Source organism: Callospermophilus lateralis, chromosome 8 (assembly GCF_048772815.1).
Source record: "Callospermophilus lateralis isolate mCalLat2 chromosome 8, mCalLat2.hap1, whole genome shotgun sequence".
NCBI classification, from domain to species: domain Eukaryota; kingdom Metazoa; phylum Chordata; class Mammalia; order Rodentia; family Sciuridae; genus Callospermophilus; species Callospermophilus lateralis.
In genome coordinates, this window is record NC_135312.1 from 1,740,771 (window position 1) to 1,760,224 (window position 19,454).

The window sequence follows — 19,454 nt, forward strand, 5'->3', positions numbered from 1 at the left end:
CATTTACCTCCCACCTATTGGACATTATTATGGTTTGGATATGAGATGTATCCTGAAATACTCCTGTGGCAATATAGAAATGTTCAGAGGTGAAATGATTAGTTTATGAGACCTGTAATCTAGTCAGTGAATTGGTCCAATTGATGGATTAATAATTTGAATGGATTACTGGGTGATAACTATAGGCAGGTGGGGCATAGCTAGAGGAAGTAGGTCACTGCAGTTGTGCCCTGGAGATTATATCTTGTCCCTGGCTCCTTGAACATGTTTGCTGTTTCCTGATTGCTATGAGTTGAGCAACTTTCCTCAACCATACCTTTCTACCATAATGTTCTCTCTCATGGAAGGCCCAGAGCAATGTAGTCAGTCATCCATGGACTGAGAGTGAGACCTCTGAAACCATGAGCCAAAATAAACCTTTCTTCTAAGTTGTTCTTGTCAGGTATTTTGATCACAGTGATGATAAGCTAACACAGCAAAACTGTTAATAAACTCACCATTTCCTGTTCATGCTGATTAGCATGATGTCATCAAAATAGTGGTCTCTGTCATATTTCCATTAAATTCACAATGGAAAGTCAGGTGAAGTCAGATCCTGAAGCATGACACTGGATACCACAAACTTAACCAAGTTGTAGAAGAGTGGCAGCTGCTGGGTTGGGTGTATGGCACATATAACTAACAAGGTGTCTGGTACATTGCATTTCTCAGATCAATAATTTTACATTCTCTTGATCCAGAATAGTTCTGGAGTTTACAGTGTCCATCCTGAGTGAATATGAACTATTTCTGATTTTCCTTTCTGATGTAAATGGAAAAGAACAGCAGTTTCAGATTATGCACTTGGGCTTCTTCACCATGGTAGCTCTCACTCTGCAGGTCAAGGAACTGTTAACTGGGGGTTCTTCCAACAAAGTATATCCGTTCTAAGCAACATTTTGGGACTTGGAATATGGCTCCTGGATGGGCCCTCCTGTGAACCCATTATGAGCAGGATCCAGGTCAAGGCTCATTTCCTGCCCAAGTTCCCATGTCCTAATTCCAATAAAGGGACCACAATGACACTTCAGGTCTGGTATCAATTTTCATATCAGACCTTGTGTCCAAATGTTTCTCCAGTGTTTAAGTGTATGACATCAGAGTAAATGGCCATAGGTCCTTCTCGGGGAAAGACTGGTGTAATAACTGCCATTTACATTTGCCATAGTATCACATGATCCTTTCCCTCAGGGATCTTGCTTTCCTCCATTCTTTATGAGAATTATACTCCCTGCTTCTGACAGGCACCACCACCTGAACTCTATTTCAGAATCTTATTATCCTTGCTGTGTTATTCTTGGAGCATCTTCTACCATCAGCCCTGGTTACAGAGGATAGGCACACTGGGATCCTCCATGAAGTTGGTAACAACCCCAACCACACCCCCACAGCATTTATAGCTTTGACAAACTGGAGTATCCAAGATAAATGTCCAAGAACATTTATCTGCTGAGTTTCTTGGCCTTACATAACTCAGCCACTTTTGTCTCTTTAATCATCTACTATGGCATATCTAACATTTCTACTTCACTCAGTCTGAACCATCTCTTGAAATGTACCAAGCACTATCCTAACAGTATGTTAGCACCATATCTTGGCATCCTTCTCAGGGTATTAAATCCAGTGTCCCTTAACTTTGGAACCATAGTTCCACCTGCCTTAAGCCAGCACTGAAGAATCTAGGCCCTGCACGTACACGCTGATGAGATTTTTGCAGTCACTCTGGGCTGGTCACTTCTGTTGTTGTGCCAGTTATCAGTTTACTGCCTCAGCTACAAATCCAGCCCTCAATGTACTGCTTGCAATACTGCAGCAAGACCCTGAAAAATTTGAGCATAAAGTAATGCTAAACTTTGTCAGCAGAGGGTGCTGGAGGGATGCTGTCAGGAAGGAGGCCTCCCTATGTCCTGTTTCTTGCTCCTGCAGCTCTTAGCTAGTGCACTAGACATGCAGCAGCATTCTTGCTGGCTGCTTCCCAGGACGCTCTCCCACATGTCACAGACCTAAGGGGGCAGCTTCCCAAGTTTCACAGGCATGCTGCCATTTGCTCAGTGAGGCAGTCACCACAGCAGTGCCTATCTAGAACCTCAGCACACTTCTGGGCCATTCATCCCTCTCTGCCAAGTGAATCTGTCTTGGGGGAAATGACTCTTCTAAATTTGTCCCTTCTTTCAGCACTATACTGTCTGCTAGGATAGACCCTTCAGAGTTCTCTTTATTCTTTGGTAGCTAACCCTATCACTAGTTAATAAAGCTTTGAACATTGCCTGTTTGAATTATATATGGTTTCCGTCCCCTGATGAGACTCTTACACTCCCTTTATAGGTCCAGTACTACTTGGCCACCTTATATTGACTTAATAACTAAGAGAGAGCAGGTGACAGCAAGAAAGAGAAAATCTGAACTTTCACACTTTCACACATTATATATACTGTGTGTACCTAAGTATGCAAAAACATTTTGTCAGGGCAATGTGTGATGAGACTATGGCTTTTGTTGAAAAATACTTTTTCCTAAAATTTACAAAATAAAGAGAAAGTATGTGTTAATTTTCCAAGACAGAAGCCACTACACTACTTTCAGGCAAGTGGCAGGGGTCAGGATGGAGGGTGGCATGGGGGTGACTAGGAAGAGGACTGTCCCTTAACAGAATGGCTAATTCTGGAGAAATATCTGGTACTGAAGATTTAAATATACCAATCTAAAGGTTCACATCCTATATATTTCAGAGTCTGATTACTCTTCTTTCTGGTGAAGTCAATGACCCAGAAGTAGCACACTTGCCAGGGCTGAGAATTCAAACTTCTCTGAAGTTCAGGACTGTCTTTGACCTGTGCCTTAGGGTGGTTTCTTTTTCTTTTTTTTTTTTTTTAACATTTATCTTTTTGTTGTAGGTGAACACAATATCTTTATTTTATTTTTAAATGGTGCCAAGGATCGAACCCAGTGCCTGGCAAGTGCTCTACCTCTGAGCCACAACCCCAGCCCCCTGGGGTGGTTTCTTTATAGGCTTTAAAGAAGCCCCTCTGGCCATCACCCTGTCTCTTCTTCTGAGGAGTCTATTATCCCCAGCCACAGCCACCCCATTCCATTTTTTTTTTTTTTTTTTTTTTGGTATCGGGGATTGAACCCAGGGGCACTCAACCACTGAACCATATCCCCATTCCTATTATTTTGTATTTTATTTAGAGACATGGTCTCACTGAGTTGCTTAGTGCCTCACCATTGCTGAGGCTGGCTTTGAACTTGTGATCTTCCTGTCTCAGCTTCCCCAGCCACTGGGATTACAGACATGTGCCACTGTGCCCAGTTCCTATGTCTTTTATTGCCTGTACTTTTCAAATGCATGGCACTGTCCCAGCCTATGCAAACTAGCTCACCTCTGATGGAAATCTTGATAGCACAGCTACCATTTGTATTCCACCCAAAATCTGTGATGAAGTAATCAATGCTGGCCTACCTGAGGATGATCCAACTTCAAAATCCCACATCCACTTTCAAGTGGAACAGGTTCCTGAGAATCAGACTGAGATTTGCCAGCAGGAAGTTTACTAAAGAGTGTGCTTGGAGGGGGCCCAGCTGCCCGCCTGCGAGGTAGACAGACCACCCCAACTGGAGGAGGGGCCCAGCCGCCCACGCTTGCGGTAGACAAACCACCCCAACTAGAGGAGGGGCCCAGCTGCCCGCCTGCGCGGTCACCAGACCGAGCTTTGGACAAACATAAGGTCTCCCCAACACTTCACCTCATCAAACACCTTGCGAGAAAAACGGATGGAACTCATCTTGGAAAATCCCACCAACCCTTAAAACTCATCAACCAGTGGGCGTGGCTACCAGCTCAGTTCTGGTCAAGTCAATGACCCAGAAGTTCAGGTGCCTGGTTTACATTGCAGAGAATAAGAGTAGAGAGGCCACAGGTGAAAGCTCAAGTCCTCTCACACTGGCTACCACCACAACCCTGAACGCAGAGACTCAAGCTAGGAATAGACAACGCCACCTACTGGAAGAAAAGAAAACAGAGTTCTGAGATACATTTTTTTCTTTCTTTTTTTCTTCTTCTTTCTTTCTCTTCTCCCTCTCTTTTCATCCATTCATCCAGTCTCCTCTACCTTTCCCCCTCTGGTCCTCACAACCTCAACATATGTGAAACCAAGAATGGTGCATGAAAATGGTCTTTAACAACTGAATCACCAGAATAATATAATACAGAGGAATTGCATATGCCCCATCTCCCTCCCCCCTTTTATTTCTTTGCTTTTTTCTTATTTTCTTTTTCCTGCTCTTGTTTTTTCTCTTTCTTTCCTTGCTATTTGTTTTTCTCCTTCTTACTCCCTCTAACCCATTTGCAACCCCCTATATTTTACTATTTATAAGTAGGGTAATCTTATAAATACAGATAGGAGTTTGAATCTATTCATTCTTCCATAAATTACCCATCTATTGGTTAGAGCTCTCAAAAGTTACTAAGTTAGATTAACCCCATACCCTCACTCCTTTCCCCTAAACATAATATCCTACACCTGAAATTCAGTTTTCTTCATGCTACCAGAAATGGTATGCCTTTCATGAAACTAATGACTATATTTTTAAATGATAATTGAAACCAACATTTGTAGACATAGAGTCTAGCTATAAATGTAGTAATAAAGAAAACGTGTGCTTAGATGATGTACTATTGATATTGGAACTGTTAACATTGTCTTTCTCCACAAAAGAAAGACTTTGGAACTATACAAGAGCAATATAAATAAATAGGGGGAAAATCAATAACACAACAGTTTCACAAAGCTGGAAAGAAATGTGAGCAGTATGAAAAGACAAGGAAAGAAAGGACCACAAGCAAGGAAGGTCAACTCAACTTTAGAAGAGGTAATATCTGCAGCAGATGGAATGTCAGATAAAGAGTTCAGGATATACATGCTTCAGATGATCTGGAGTCTCAAGGAAGACATTAGACAGCAAATTCAGACAATGAAAGATCACTTTAACAATGAATTACATAAACAAATCCAAGAAACAAAAGATCAACTATACAGGGAAATAGAGGTTATTAAAAAAAAAAACAGAAATCTTGGAAATGCAGGAAGCAATAAACTAAATTAAAAACTCAAATGAGAGTATTACCAGTACAGTAGAAAACTTAGAAGATAGAACATCAGACAATGAAGACAAAGTATTTCAACTAGAAAAGAACATAGACAGCTCAGCAAAACTGTTAAGAAACCATGAGCAGAACATCCAAGAAATATGGGATAACATAAAGAGACCAAACTTAAGAGTTATTGGGATACAAGAAGGTATAGAGGTCCAAACCAAAGGAATAAGCAATCTGTTCAATGAAATAATATGAAAAAACTTCCCAGACTTGAAGAATAAATCAGAATTCCAAATCCTAGAAGCCTACAGGACGCCGAATGTGCAAAATCACAAGAGATCCACACCAAGACACATAATAATGAAGATGACCAACATACAGAATAAGGAGAGAATTTTAAAAGCTGCAAGAGAAAGGAAGCAGATTACATACATTTAGGGGTAAACCAATCAGGTTAATGGCTGATCTTTCAACACAGACTCTGAAAGCTAGAAGATCCTGGAACAACATATTTCAAATGCTGAAAGAAAATGGGTTCCAACCAAGAATCGTGTATCCAGTGGAATTAAGCTTCAGGATGGAAGATGAAATTAAAACCTTTCATGATAAACAAAAGTTAAAAGAATTTGCAGCTAGAAAACCAGCACTTCAAAATATCCTTGGCAAAACATTACATGAAGAGGAAATGAAAAATAACAATGAAAACCAACAGTGGGAGGTAGTACAGTAAAGGAAAAACTATTCAAAGAGGAAAAACAAATCATGTTAAGTAACAAAAATAAACAAATATGGCTGGAAGTACAAACCATATCTCAATAGTAACCCTAAATGTTAAGGGCTTAAACTCACCAATCTTGACACAGGCTAGTAGAATGGATCAAAAAAAAAAGATCCAACAATATGCTGCCTGCAGGAGACGCATCTGATAGGAAAAGACATCACAGACTGAAGGTGAAAGGTTGGGAAAAATCATATCACTCATATGGACCTCGGAAGCAAGCAGGAGTGTCCATACTCATATCAAATAAAATAGACTTCAAGACAAAGTTAATCAAAAGGGATAAAGAATGGGCTGGGGATGTGACTCAAGCGGTAGCACGCTCACCTGGCATGCGTGCGGCCCGGGTTCGATCCTCAGCACCACATACAAAGATGTTGTGTCCGCCAAAAACTAAAAAATAAATATTAAAAAATTCTCTCTCTCTCTCTCTCTCTCTCTCTCTCTCCCCTCTCTCTTTAAAAAAAAAGGGGGGGGGGGAAAGAAGGACTCTACATACTGCTCAAGGGAACCATACACCAACAAGACATAACCATCATTAATATATATGCCCCAAACAATGGTGCAGCTATGTTCATCAAACAAACTTTTCTCAAGTTCAAGAGTCAAATAGACCACAATACAATAATTATGGGAAGCTTCAACACACCTCTCTCACTACTGGACAGATCTTCCAAACAAAAGTTGAATAAAGAAACTATATAACTCAATAATACAATTAATAACCTAGACTTAATTGACATATATAGAATATACCACCCAACATCAAGTGGTTACACTTTTTTCTCAGAAGCACATGGATCCTTCTCAAAAATAGACCATATATTTTGTCACAGGGCAACTCTTAGAAATTATAAAGGAGTAGAGATAATACCATGCATCCTATCTGATCATAATGAAATGAAACTGGAAATCAACGATAAAAGAAGGAAGGAAAAAAATCCTATATCACTTGAAGAATGAACAATATGTTACTGAATGATCAATGGGTTACAGAAGACATCAAGGAGGAAATTAAAAAATTCTTAGAGATAAATGAAAACACATATCGGAATCTATGGGACACAATGAAAGCAGTTCTAAGAGGAAAATTCATTGCTTGGAGTTCATTCCTTAAAAAAAAAAAAAATAAATGATCTCAAACTTCATCTCAAAACCCTAGGAAAAGAAGAGCAAAACAATAGCAAAAGTAGTAGAAGGCAAGAAATAATTAAAATCAGAGCGGAAATCAATGAAATTGAAACAAAAGAAACAATCGAAAAAAATTGACAAAACTAAAAGTTGGTTCTTTGAAAAAATAAATAAGATCAACAGACCCTTAGCCATGCTAATGAAGAGAAGAAGAGAGAGAACTCAAATTACTAGCATACGGGATGAAAAAGGAAATATCACAACAGACACTATAGAAATACAGAAGATAATTAGAAATTATTTTGAAACCTTATACTCCAATAAAATAGAAGATAGTGAAGGCACCGGTAAATTTCTTAATTCATATGATCTGCCCAGATTGAGTCAGGAGGATATACACAACCTAAACAGAACAATATCAATTGAGGAAATAGAAGAAGCCATCAAAAGACTACCAACCAAGAAAAGCCCAGGACCAGATGGGTATACAGCAGAGTTTTACAAAACCTTTAAAGAAGAACTAATACCAATACTTTTCAAGCTGTTTCAGGAAATAGAAAAAGAGGGAGAACTTCCAAATTCATTTTACGAGGCCAACATCACCCTGATTCCTAAACCAGACAAAGACACTTCAAAGAAAGAAAACTACAGACCAATATCTCTAATGAACATAGATGCAAAAATCCTCAATAAAATTCTGGCAAATCGGATACAAAAACATGTCAAAAATATCCTGCATCATGATCAAGTAGGATTCATCCCTGGGATGCAAGGCTGGTTCAAAATAAGGAAATCAATAAATGTTATTCACCACATCAATAGACTTAAAGATAAGAACCATATGATCATCTCGATAGACGCAGAAAAAGCATTCGACAAAGTACAGCATCCCTTTATGTTCAAAACATTAGAAAAACTAGGGATAACAGGAACTTACCTCAATATTGTAAAAGCTATCTATGATAAGCCTTAGGCTAGCATCATTATGAACAGAGAAAAACTGAAGGCATTCCCTCTAAAATCTGGAACAAGACAGGGATGCCCTCTCTCACCACTTCTGTTCAACATAGTTCTCGAAACACTGGCCAGAGCAATTAGACAGACGAAAGAAATTAAAGGCATAAAGATAGGAAAAGAAGAACTTAAATTATCACTATTTGCAGATGATATGATCCTATACCTAGAAGACCCAAAAGGTTCTACCAAGAAACTTCTAGAGCTAATAAATGAATTCAGCAAAGTGGCAGGATATAAAATCAACACGCATAAATCAAAGGCATTCCTGTTATCAGTGACAAATCCTCTGAAATGGTAATGAGAACAACCACCCCATTCACAATATCCTCAAAAAAAAAAAAAATACTTGGGAATCAACCTAACAAAAGAGGTGAAAGAACTATACAACGAAAACTACAGAACCCTAAAGAGAGAAATAGAAGAAGACCTTAGAAGGTGGAAAGATATACCTTGTTCATGGATAGGCAAAACTAATATCATTAAAATGGCAATATTACCAAAAGTACTCTATAGGTTTAATGCAATGCCAATCAAAATCCCAACGGCATTCCTCGCAGAAATAGAAAAAGCAATCATGAAATTCATCTGGAAAAATAAAAGACCCACAATAGCAAAAGCAATTCTAAACAGGAAGAGTGAAACTGGCAGTATAGCGATACCAGATTTTAAACTATACTACAGAGCAATAGTAACAAAAACAGCTTGGTACTGGTACCAAAACAGGCAGGTTGACCAATGGCACAGAATAGAAGACACTGAAACTAATTCACAAAATTACAACTACCTTATATTAGACAAAGGTGCCAAAAGCATGCAATGGAGAAAGGATAGCATCTTCAACAAATGGTGCTGGAAGAACTGGAAATCCATATGCAACAAAATGAAGTTGAATCCCTCTCTCTCACCTTGCAAAAAAGTTAACTCAAAATGGATCAAGGAGCTAGGAATCAAACCAGAAACTCTGTGTATAATAGAAGAAAAAGCTGGCCCTAATCTCCATCTCATGGGGTCAGGCTCCAAATTCCTTAATAGGACACCTATAGCACAAGAGTTAAAATCAAGAATCAACAATTGGGACGTATTCAAACTAAAAAGTTTTTTCTCAGCAAGAGAAACAATAAGAGAGTTAAATAGGGTGCCTACATCCTGGGAACGAATATTTACCCCTCACACTTCAGATAGAGCTCTAATCTCCAGTGTATACAAAGAACTCAAAAAATTAAACAACAAGAAAACAAATAACCCAATCAACAAATGGGCCAAGGATCTGAACAGACACTTCTCAGAGGAGGATATACAATCATTCAACAAAATACACGAAAAAATGCTGACAATCTCTAGCAATCAGAGAAATGCAAATTAAAACCACTCTAAGATACCATCTCACTCCAGTAAGAATGGCAGCCATTATGAAGTCAAACAATAACAAGTGCTGGCGAGGATGTGGGGAAAGGGTACACTTGTATATTGCTGGTGGGACTGCAAATTGGTTCAGCCAATTTGGAAAGCAGTATGGAGATTCCTTGGAAAGCTGGGAATGGAACCACCATTTGACCCAGCTGTTCCCCTTTTCAGACTATACCCAAAAGACCTAAAAAGAGCATACAACAGGGACACAGGTACATCAATGTTCATAGCAGCACAATTCACAATAGCTAGACTGTGGAACCCACCCAGATGCCCTTCAATAGATGAATGGATAAAAAAAAAAATGTGGCATTTATACACAATGGAATATTACTCAGCACTAAAAAATAACAAAATCATGCCATTTTCAGGGAAATGGATGGCATTAGAGCAGATTATGCTAAGTGAAGCTAGCCAATCGCTAAAAAACAAATGCAGAATGTCTTCTTTGATATAAGGGGGGCAACTAAAAATAGAACAGGGAGGAAGAGCATGAGAAGATTACCATTAAATAGGGATGAGAGGTGCGTGGGAATGGGAGAGAGAAGCGGAATTTCATGGAAGATGGTAGGAGACCCTCATGGTTATGCAAAATTACATATAAAATGGTGTGAGGGAGAAGAAAAAAGAGAGAGAAACGTGTCACAGTAGATTGGGTAGAAAGAGGTGATGGGAGGGGAGGGGAGGGGAGGGGGGATAAGAAGGGAAGCACAATACAATAGACACTAGTATGGCCCTATGTATAAACGTGGCTGTATAACCAATGTGATCCTGCAATCTGTACACGTGGAAAAATAAAATTATGTACCCCATTTGAATCAAATGTATGATATGTCAAGATCATTGTAATGTTTTGAGCAACTAATAAAAAAATTTTAAAAAAAGAAGAGCATAGTTACTATTTGTTTAAGCTAACTTTAGATTATTGATATTTTGGATTTTTATATTTAATTGTCTACAGGATTTTTTGTTTGTTTTTTATTTCTGTCTTTTCTAGAATCCCTCATTTTTTTAAATTAATTAATCTTTAGTTTTTTAATTTGTTTTAAATAGTTATACATAACAGTAGAATGCATTTATGTACTTTGATATATCATACATAGATGGGATATAATTTCTCCTCATTTTTTTGTTAAATCTTTTTTTCATAGCTTCTGTCCCTAACATCAGTGATTTTATTTCAGAATGCCAATCAGTTTAATAAATCATATTAAACCAAAAAAAAAAAAAACAGTGTGCTTGGGGAACACAAGGACTGAGCCAGGGGAAGCTGAAATATTAACTATCACAACAAATGCCCCAGTCAATGACACTGGAGAAAGGGGATCTAGGTGGCACAGACACAGACAAGCTATAATTATAATCAGAAATAGCCAGGCATGGTAGCACATGCCTATAATCCCAGTGGCTGGGGAGGCTGAGACAGGAGGATCACAAGTTCAAAGTCAGCCCCAGCACAAGCAAGATGCTAAGCAATTCAGTGAAATCCTATCTCTAAATAAAATACAAAATAGGGCTGGGGATGTGGCTCAGTGGTTGAATGCCCCCAATTTCAATCCCCAGTACCAAAAAAAAAAAAAAAAAAAAAAAACAATTAAAAAAAATATATATATATATATAAAATAAGAAATAGACAAAAATATAAAAGGTATACATTAAGTTGTTAACATGGGTTAAAAATAAAGAGAAAGCTCAATGAGCAAGAAAATGCCTGAATTAACAATGTAATAGCACTTTCACAATTTTACATAAAATTATGCAGGTTTGCATATAAACATTTTTCAGGCAAATGTGTGATTATATATTTCAGGGTTCTTGTTTTCAGTATTAGGGATTGAAACCCAGGGCCTCCTGCTTGTTAGGCAGGTACTCTACTACTGAACTAAATTCCCAGTCCTGAACTTCTTTCTGTATGTTAAAAAGGTTTTTTTTACTATATCATAAACAAAAAAGGACCTCTCCTAAAAAATACCGAGGAATGTATTTATAACATATATATAATGAAATTGTAAAATTCTTCATGCATTTTTCTTGTAGAAAACTCTTAATAAAATCAGTAAAGGCTGAATTCCCTTATCAGCCCACCTATGGCATTACTTGTAAGATGAGCAGAACACTTTACCATGCCTTTCAGGAGCTCAATATGCACCAAGAGCTAGAGCATCACACAAACAAGTAACTACTGTACAGTGTTCTAAAAACTGCTGCCCATCAATCAAATGCATAAGCAGTTTCCTTCCAGTATGGTATTCTGGTATAAGAAAGGGTAAATTGGGGCTGGGATTGGGGCTTAGCAGTAGAGCACTCGCCTAGTGTGTGGGAGGCCCGGGATTGGATCCTCAGCATCACATAAAAATAAATTAATAAAGATTTATTAAAAAAAAAAGAAAGGGTAAGTAGAGGATGGAGAGAAAGGCATGTGTTTGAAAGTTCCAGTCACATTTGGTCAAATGTGAATGGAACACCAAGAAAGCTGGAAAACAGTGGCAGTACACTAAAGGCAAGGCAAGGAACAGTTCAGGAGGCTATTGTAAAAAATCCACAAGAAAGAAGGGCTTGAATGAGGGCAGTGGGAACTGAAATCTAATACCTTGCAGGGTTTGATAATTGACTGGATGTGAGGATTTTTTTTTAATATTTTATTTTTTAATTGTAGTCGAACACAATACCTTTATTTATTTATTTGTTTTATTGTTTATTTATTTATGTGTATGTGGTGCTGAGGATCGAACCCAGGGCCTCGCACATGCAGGCAAACGCTCTATTGCTGAGCCACAACCCAGCCCTGGATGTGAGAAATTTATAATCATTTTTTTTTTTTTTTTGAGAGAGAGAGAGAGAGAAAGAGAGAGAATTTCAATATTTATTTTTTGGTCTTTCAGCGGACACAACATCTTTGTATGTGGTGCTGAGGATCGAACCCGGGCCGCACGCATGCCAGGCTAGCACGCTGCCGCTTGAGCCACATCCCCAGCCCAGAAATTTATAATCATTTGACAGATGCAAAATACAAAATGTTCATCCATATATTCCCAATTAGAATGAATATAATAATCACAATAGATCTTTGCGTTTCATTTCCATCCCTGAAATTGCAAAATATTTCCACTGGATGGCAGGACTAAAGACAAGTTTTGTGTTAATGAATTGGATTTAACAAATACTGAGCTAAAGTTTTGGCTCAGTTGGTAGAGTGCTTGCCAACATGTTTGAGGCCCCAGGTTCGATTATCAGCACCACTATAAGTAAATAAATAAAGGTCGATCAACAACTAAAACAATTTTTAAAAAATACTTATGGGTCTTGAACTTTTTATTAATTTGTAATGTTTGTATAAACCCAATTCTGAATATTGGCAAAAGTATATGAATTAAGATAAAAGGCTAAGTTACAATCACACAAGATCCAACAATTCAGTGGCTTAAAGAATAAAAATAAGTCTCTCTCTTCCACATTCTGAGGTGAAAGTTCTCAGTTATTAGTGTAGCTATTTCATGAAATAGAGACCTGAGTCCTTCTGAAGCCAGAATTAAAAGAGGCAGTCAAGTATAGATACGTAAATCAGGTCAGATCAGATCAAGGAGTCCAATTCGAGTGAGTCCAGGAAGTTGAAAACCTCCCCCTGAAGGACGAAAATGCCTTCAGAGCCCTTCCTCCACCCTTATAAAGATAACCTGCCCCTGCTCCAACCTGTTGCTAAGGTAACCTGTCCCAGGAATTGTCCCTCCCTATAGAGAGTTATAAAAGTTGTTAATTAATGTGTCCTGGGCTGCTCCATATGGACTCCCCCCACCCAATACCATCCCCCATCTGCTTCTCACCTTTTGGCCATCCTTCTGAGCATTTTCGGGCCTAGTAGGCAGGAAGGAGAGAAATAAGGGGTAGAGAACAGGAGAACAAAGGAAGCCTAAGACATATAAAAGAAGGCAGAACACTCTCACTTCTTGGGATACCAGGATACCAGCTATGACCCCCTTCTCCCTCATGGGAGAAGTCTATTTACCCCTTTTTAAATAAACCCTGCTTGGGGCTGCGGTTATGGCTCAGTTGTAGAGCGCTTGCCTAGCATGCGTGAGGTGGAGTTTGATCACTGGCACCACATAAAAAATAAACAAACAAACAAATAAAATAAAGGTATCGTGTCCATGTACAACTAAAAAATATATATTAAATAAACCCTGCTTTATATGCTTGCCTTGGCATCCTTCTCTAATGTTATCTTCACCGTGTGAGGGAGCAGAATGTGTCACCAATAACTGGTGATATCACTACATAATTCCATAATTCTCTAGGACTGTATTATGTCAATCCTGGAAATGGCACATACTACTTGAGCTCCCATGCTCATACCCTGCTGCCAAGCCCCTAGTCACTTGGTTACACTTAGCAGCAACCAGAATGCTATGGAAGGGCAGCTGTGTGCCTCAAAAAGGAAGAACAGAATTCCAATGCAGAGGACAAGTAATCTCTGCCAAAATGATCTTTGGGACAATATAAAATGCCCGAGATTAGGAAGTGGTTGCCATAAAAGTCAGGATAATGATTACCTTTTAGCAAGAACAGAGTTTTAATAGATTCTGAGGTTTGGGCAATATAAGTAGTAGTTACACGGATGTTCTTATTAATTCATTAAGCTGTACTTTAAGTTTCTGCGTGTCTAATATTTTTTTATGGTGAAAATCTTAAACAATCTATGCTTGTTTCAAGATGATATAATAGTCCAATGTGGGTCTTGAGACACCTCAGTCAGTCAAACAGATTAGAAAATTAGACTTCAAAGTGACATGTACCACAGGCTTAATGCTGTTTGGTTTTATAAAAAATATTTATAAAATTTGTAGTTTACTTTCATTAATTTCTGAGTTCAATTTTGATATTTATGTGGTATGAAATGGACTCATGGAAATAAAATATTGATTTATAATATTTTTCTTATAAGAAATAGAATATAACAGCTCAACATGTGACAGGAATCCAGAAATCAATGAAATCTAGGTCCAGCATCACTCACCAATAATCCACCAGCAATCCAACTTTAATTCAGATTCTTCTAAGAAGAAAACAGGTGGGGATGTGAGGTAGAAAGACCTAAGGTGGCTTCACAACTCCTGCCTCTTAGTGTTCTTGCCCTTGTATAAGTCCCAGCCCTTGAGTATGAATGGGACTTATTAACTAGTTTTTAACCAAGGACATAGCAAGGTGACATGATGTGTGTGGTCATGTTACAGAAAACTGTAATGTCAGTCTTGCTAGGGAGACTTTCCTGCTGGTTCTGAAAACAGCAAGCCGCCTATTGTATGCTGCCTGTGGAGAAGACCTCATGAAAAGGACCTGAGGGCAGCTTCCAGCCAAGAACCTGGGAGAAACCCCCATCTTCGAACTTGAAAGCCTACAAGGAAATTAATTCTGCCAATAATCATGTGGCTTAGGAGAGAATGTTTTCTCACCCAAGTTCAGATGAGACCCCCATCCCTGGCTGATACCTACAATGCAGCCCTGCAATAGACCCAGCTAAGCCATGCCTGGGCTCCTGACCCACAGAAACTGTCCAACAACAAATATGTTTTAGCTAGTAAGTTTTTAGTAACTTAGCAATAATACAAAATATTTTTTAATATTTTTTTTTTTTTTTTTTTTTTAGTTTTCAGCGGACACAACATCTTTGTTTGTATGTGGTGCTGAGGATCGAACCCGGGCTGCACGCATGCTAGGCGAGCGTGCTACCGCTTGAGCCACATCCCCAGCCCAATACAAAATATTACATAATACAAAATCCTTATGAAAACTCCACTGTTTTTCCAGATCCAAGAATACCTGGCAGATCCCAGTGGCTCAGGAGGCTGAGGCAAGAGGATGGTGGGTTCAAAGCCATCCTCAGCAAAAGCAAGGCACTAAGAAACTCAAGGAGACCCTGTCTCTGAATTAAATACAAAATAGAGTTAGAGATGTGGCTCGGTGGTCGCGTGCCCCTGGGTTCAATCCCCAGTACCAAAAAAAAAAAAAAAAAAAAAAAGATACCTGGCAGAAAAACAATATCTTTTTTCATTACCTTCTCAATAACCTTCAAGGCTGACTACAATCAATTTTTTGATTATGCTATCAGAGGCATTTCATTATTCTTATCAGTTCTTGAAGAGAAGGGAATTTCCACTTCTGCCAAATATACAACAGTTTCTTTTTTTTTTAAAAGAGAGAGTGAGAACGAGAGAGAGAGAGAGAGAGAGAGAGAGAGAGAATTTTTTTTTAATATTTATTTTTCAGTTTTCGGCGGACACAACATCTTTGTTTGTATGTGGTGCTGAGAATCGAACCCGGGCTGCACGCATGCCAGGCGAGCGCCCTACCACTTGAGCCACATCCCCAGCCCAGCAGTTTCTGATTTTTCCCCACAGTACCTGGCATTGAACCTAGAGGGCTCTACCACTGATCTACATTCTTAGTTCTTTCTATTTTTTATTTTAAGGCAGGGTCTAAGTTACCCAGGCTTGTCTGGAACCTGCAATTTTCTTGCCTCAGCCTCCAGAGTAGCTGGAATCACATACATACACCACTGTATCCAATAACCTATTATTTTTTAAAATATGTGGAAAAATAAATAAGCTTATAAGAATTTCTGGGTATGGACTATGAACCTGGAAAATAATAGTATTTTAGGGGAAGTAAAGGGAAATAAGATAAAACAGTATTCACAGTTTAAATAATTATCTTTAATATCCCTTTTATTTGGATACATTGGTCAAGCATTCTCACTTGTTTATTTATTAGTGATTTCTATTGTAAGGCACACAAGCAACAGATGTTTGAATGTGAACAGATCGAAATGTTAAGTGCTAATGAATCTTCAAGAAATTGTTTATAACAGCACTTGTCCTGATATTTGGAAATCCTCTCAATTATTTTATTTCAATCTAATAACTTAATAATATCTCACTTACAATACACAATAGGAAAAGAAAGAAACTACAAATCATTGGCCCAGACCTGCAAAGTTAGAATGAAGTCTGCTTTGCTAGTAGCAAATGAACTCTGATGTCACAAACAGTTTAGCCATACTTGTGAGCATATGTCACTGCTTTTATGATTATAGTACACATCACAAACATATATAAACCCACTGGTCTTTGTCACCTAGAGTTAATACATTTTCATGGAAGTATAATACACTGCTCTTATGTACCACCCACAATAGCAAAAACTATACAGATTCAGTGACCTGACAGCCAACCAAGAGGCACTGAGAAAGAGCCCAGCTCCACCCACCCACCCCACCACCCACCCCCAATACTGGGGATTGAGTCAAGGAAGGGCTTTGTGCCCACTAGGCCAGTGCTCAAACACTAAGCTACATCTCCAGAAAAAAGTCAGTCTCTCTCTTTTAATTTTTATATATTTATTTTTTAGTTTTAGGTGGGCACAATAACTTAATTTTTTATTTTTATGTGGTGCTGAGGATGGAACCCAGTGCCCCATGCATGTTAGGTGAGCACTCTGCCACTGAGCCACAATCCCAGCCCAAAGCTCATCTTTTTTGAAGGCACTTAAATACCTGATCCAGACTGAAGGAACTTTTTGACAGAAATCCCTGGAACAAGGAATACAGTGTTAAACATTTAAACAAGGGTTAAGGGACTGTAAAATTCAGCAAGCAGAAGTTCAACATTGAATGGGAATAAAAAGGGTGAATTTTTTTGTAGGCATGGAACTTCCCTACAAAATATAAAGTTCCAGGGGATAATTTTGCTACATTCATTCCACCACTTTCAGTTCTTCTACTCTTGAGAATAATTAGCATTCAACATAATAAAGATAGAAAGGCTCATAAAAAAATTACTCACTTTTTGTACTCTCTCCCCAGTTCTTAAAATCCACTAAATCACCTGAATGCAGAGCACACATAATCTTCCGAGCAATAGTGGAGAGTGGTATCTTAGAGAGATCAAAGCCTACACAGGTCTCACAATTTTCCATTTTCAAAAAGTCCTAAATGTAAGGTTAACAAGATAAATATCAACATGTTAATTCTGAGACTTCATAATAATAAAGACCAGTTACTTGAAAAATGTATAAACTGAGACTTTCATTTAAAAAGTACATCAATAACCACAGAATACAGGTTTCAATCATCTCATAATACAAATAGTAAGAAGAAAACAATAACTAGAGGTTTAATCAGGGGATAACAGAAAGCAGAAAAAGAACTAATTATGAAGTTAACCAATTATGAAGCAAAAAACCTACTCAAACACACCGTTTGAAAAATGCCTATTACTCACCTTCAACTATACAAAGCTGAAAACATGTAAAAGTTTAAGTAGGAACAATACAGATCAAGCATCTGGTCACACATCTAAATTATCTGGCACTAATTTAAACAGTACTGTTTAACGGTATAGGAAAAACAGAATAGTAAAAAACAAATAGCAAAGAAATCACCCAAGTGAGAAGCTGATAGCTAAATATACACAAAATTCATTGCTAAAAAATTTTCAAGTGTATTAGTTTACTTGATAAAAATAATTTTTTAATATAACAGATACAATATTTAATATAAACCTTTTTGTTCAATGGATTACAAAAATTAACGGGGCTTCCTGGCTCTGAAGCATAATTATTTCCTGATAAAGCTAAAAACATTTATTAAAAACTACCTCCTGAAAATTTCTTTAAAAACCCACCTGATATGAATAATTTTTAATTGTCATTCCATATAACAAGTAGGTGGGTTTAGAATATTCTTAAAGGTAATTCATACAAAGTTCATAACATATTTAACAAAGACAATGTATAAACTGGGCTCAAGGAATAAACTACTCAAAATTATTTTATACTAATTTTAAAATAATTTCTAATTGTCCAAGTACTACACTAATATCCCTTATTAAATATATTCCATCACTGAAGTATTTTCACTCCTAAGAAATTCAAATCTTCATCCTAAACCCTTTTAGCAAACACTTTTATATAATTCTGAAATTTTAATTTTAAATTTCATTTGAAAGCTATTTATGACATGTTAGTAAGTCACACTAAAGTGAAAGCATTATTGAGATCTGTCTTGCAGAAATGTTGGCCTCCCAGAACACACTGCCTGAAGTGAAAATGGCCAGTGGGGTCCTGACACTCTTGGTATAAGTAGGAATGTTCAATCTCAATCTACAATAGGGAATTAGGAGAAAATACAGTTTAAGTGGCAGAATTTTACTTCAGTCAACTATAAGGGGATTTAGCTATTTCATTTATAGTAGTCCTTTCTTACTCATGGGTGATATATTCCAAAACCCAGTGCATTAATGAAACTGAAACAGTATTAACTCTATACATCAGATAAATGACAAGGTTATCAACTTACTAACAGGTAGGTAGCATATACAACACAGATATGCTGAGAAAAGGAATGATTCAAGAACAAAGTGGGATGGTTTGAGATTCCATCACATTACAGACTGGAAAGCAACTTAAAACTATTTCCCAAATCAATCTCAAAATGTTTTAATATGTGGATGCTAACACATAATGGGCGTTGGGGGAAATAGAAGTACATTGGAGTAGACAATGGGGAAGGAAGGGAAGGGTGGGGGATGGGAATAGGTAAGTCAGTAGAATGAATCAGAACTTTCCTATGTGCATATTTCACATGAGCAGTGAAACTCATCACGTACAACTACAGGAATGGGAACCTAATAAGTTATAGTCCACATATGTATGTTAAAAAATACTAACATGTATGTCTAAAAAGAACAAATAAAAATATTTTAACAACTTACTATTTCCATTTAATGTCTTTGGATCACAGTTGACCTCCAGTAAATAAAACCTTGGAAAGCAAAACTCAAAAAGGAAGCATTGGTGTGTTAAGGTCTATAGATTTAAAAATGTCAGTTTAAAGTTCTACACATTTTTAAAAATATTTAACACCTTCTATTTAAAAAAAATAGTAAAAGAAAAACTATTAAAAAATATTTGCATTACTATAAGTAAACATTTACC

At 37.6% G+C, this 19,454-nt stretch overlaps 1 protein-coding gene across 1 annotated transcript in view; it reads right to left on the minus strand.

The window, feature by feature from the left end:
• The window catches only part of Poln (DNA polymerase nu), a 172,972-nt gene extending 153,627 nt beyond the window's left edge, over positions 1-19,345 (minus strand). The window contains exons 1-2 of the mRNA XM_076863954.1: positions 19,232-19,345; positions 17,303-17,447 (exon numbers count right to left, since the gene is read on the minus strand). Coding sequence (XP_076720069.1) covers positions 17,303-17,447; positions 19,232-19,240 — 154 coding nt within the window. The 5' untranslated portion in view covers positions 19,241-19,345. The remainder of the gene's footprint in view (positions 1-17,302; positions 17,448-19,231) is intronic.
• Positions 19,346-19,454: the final 109 nt, after the last annotated feature.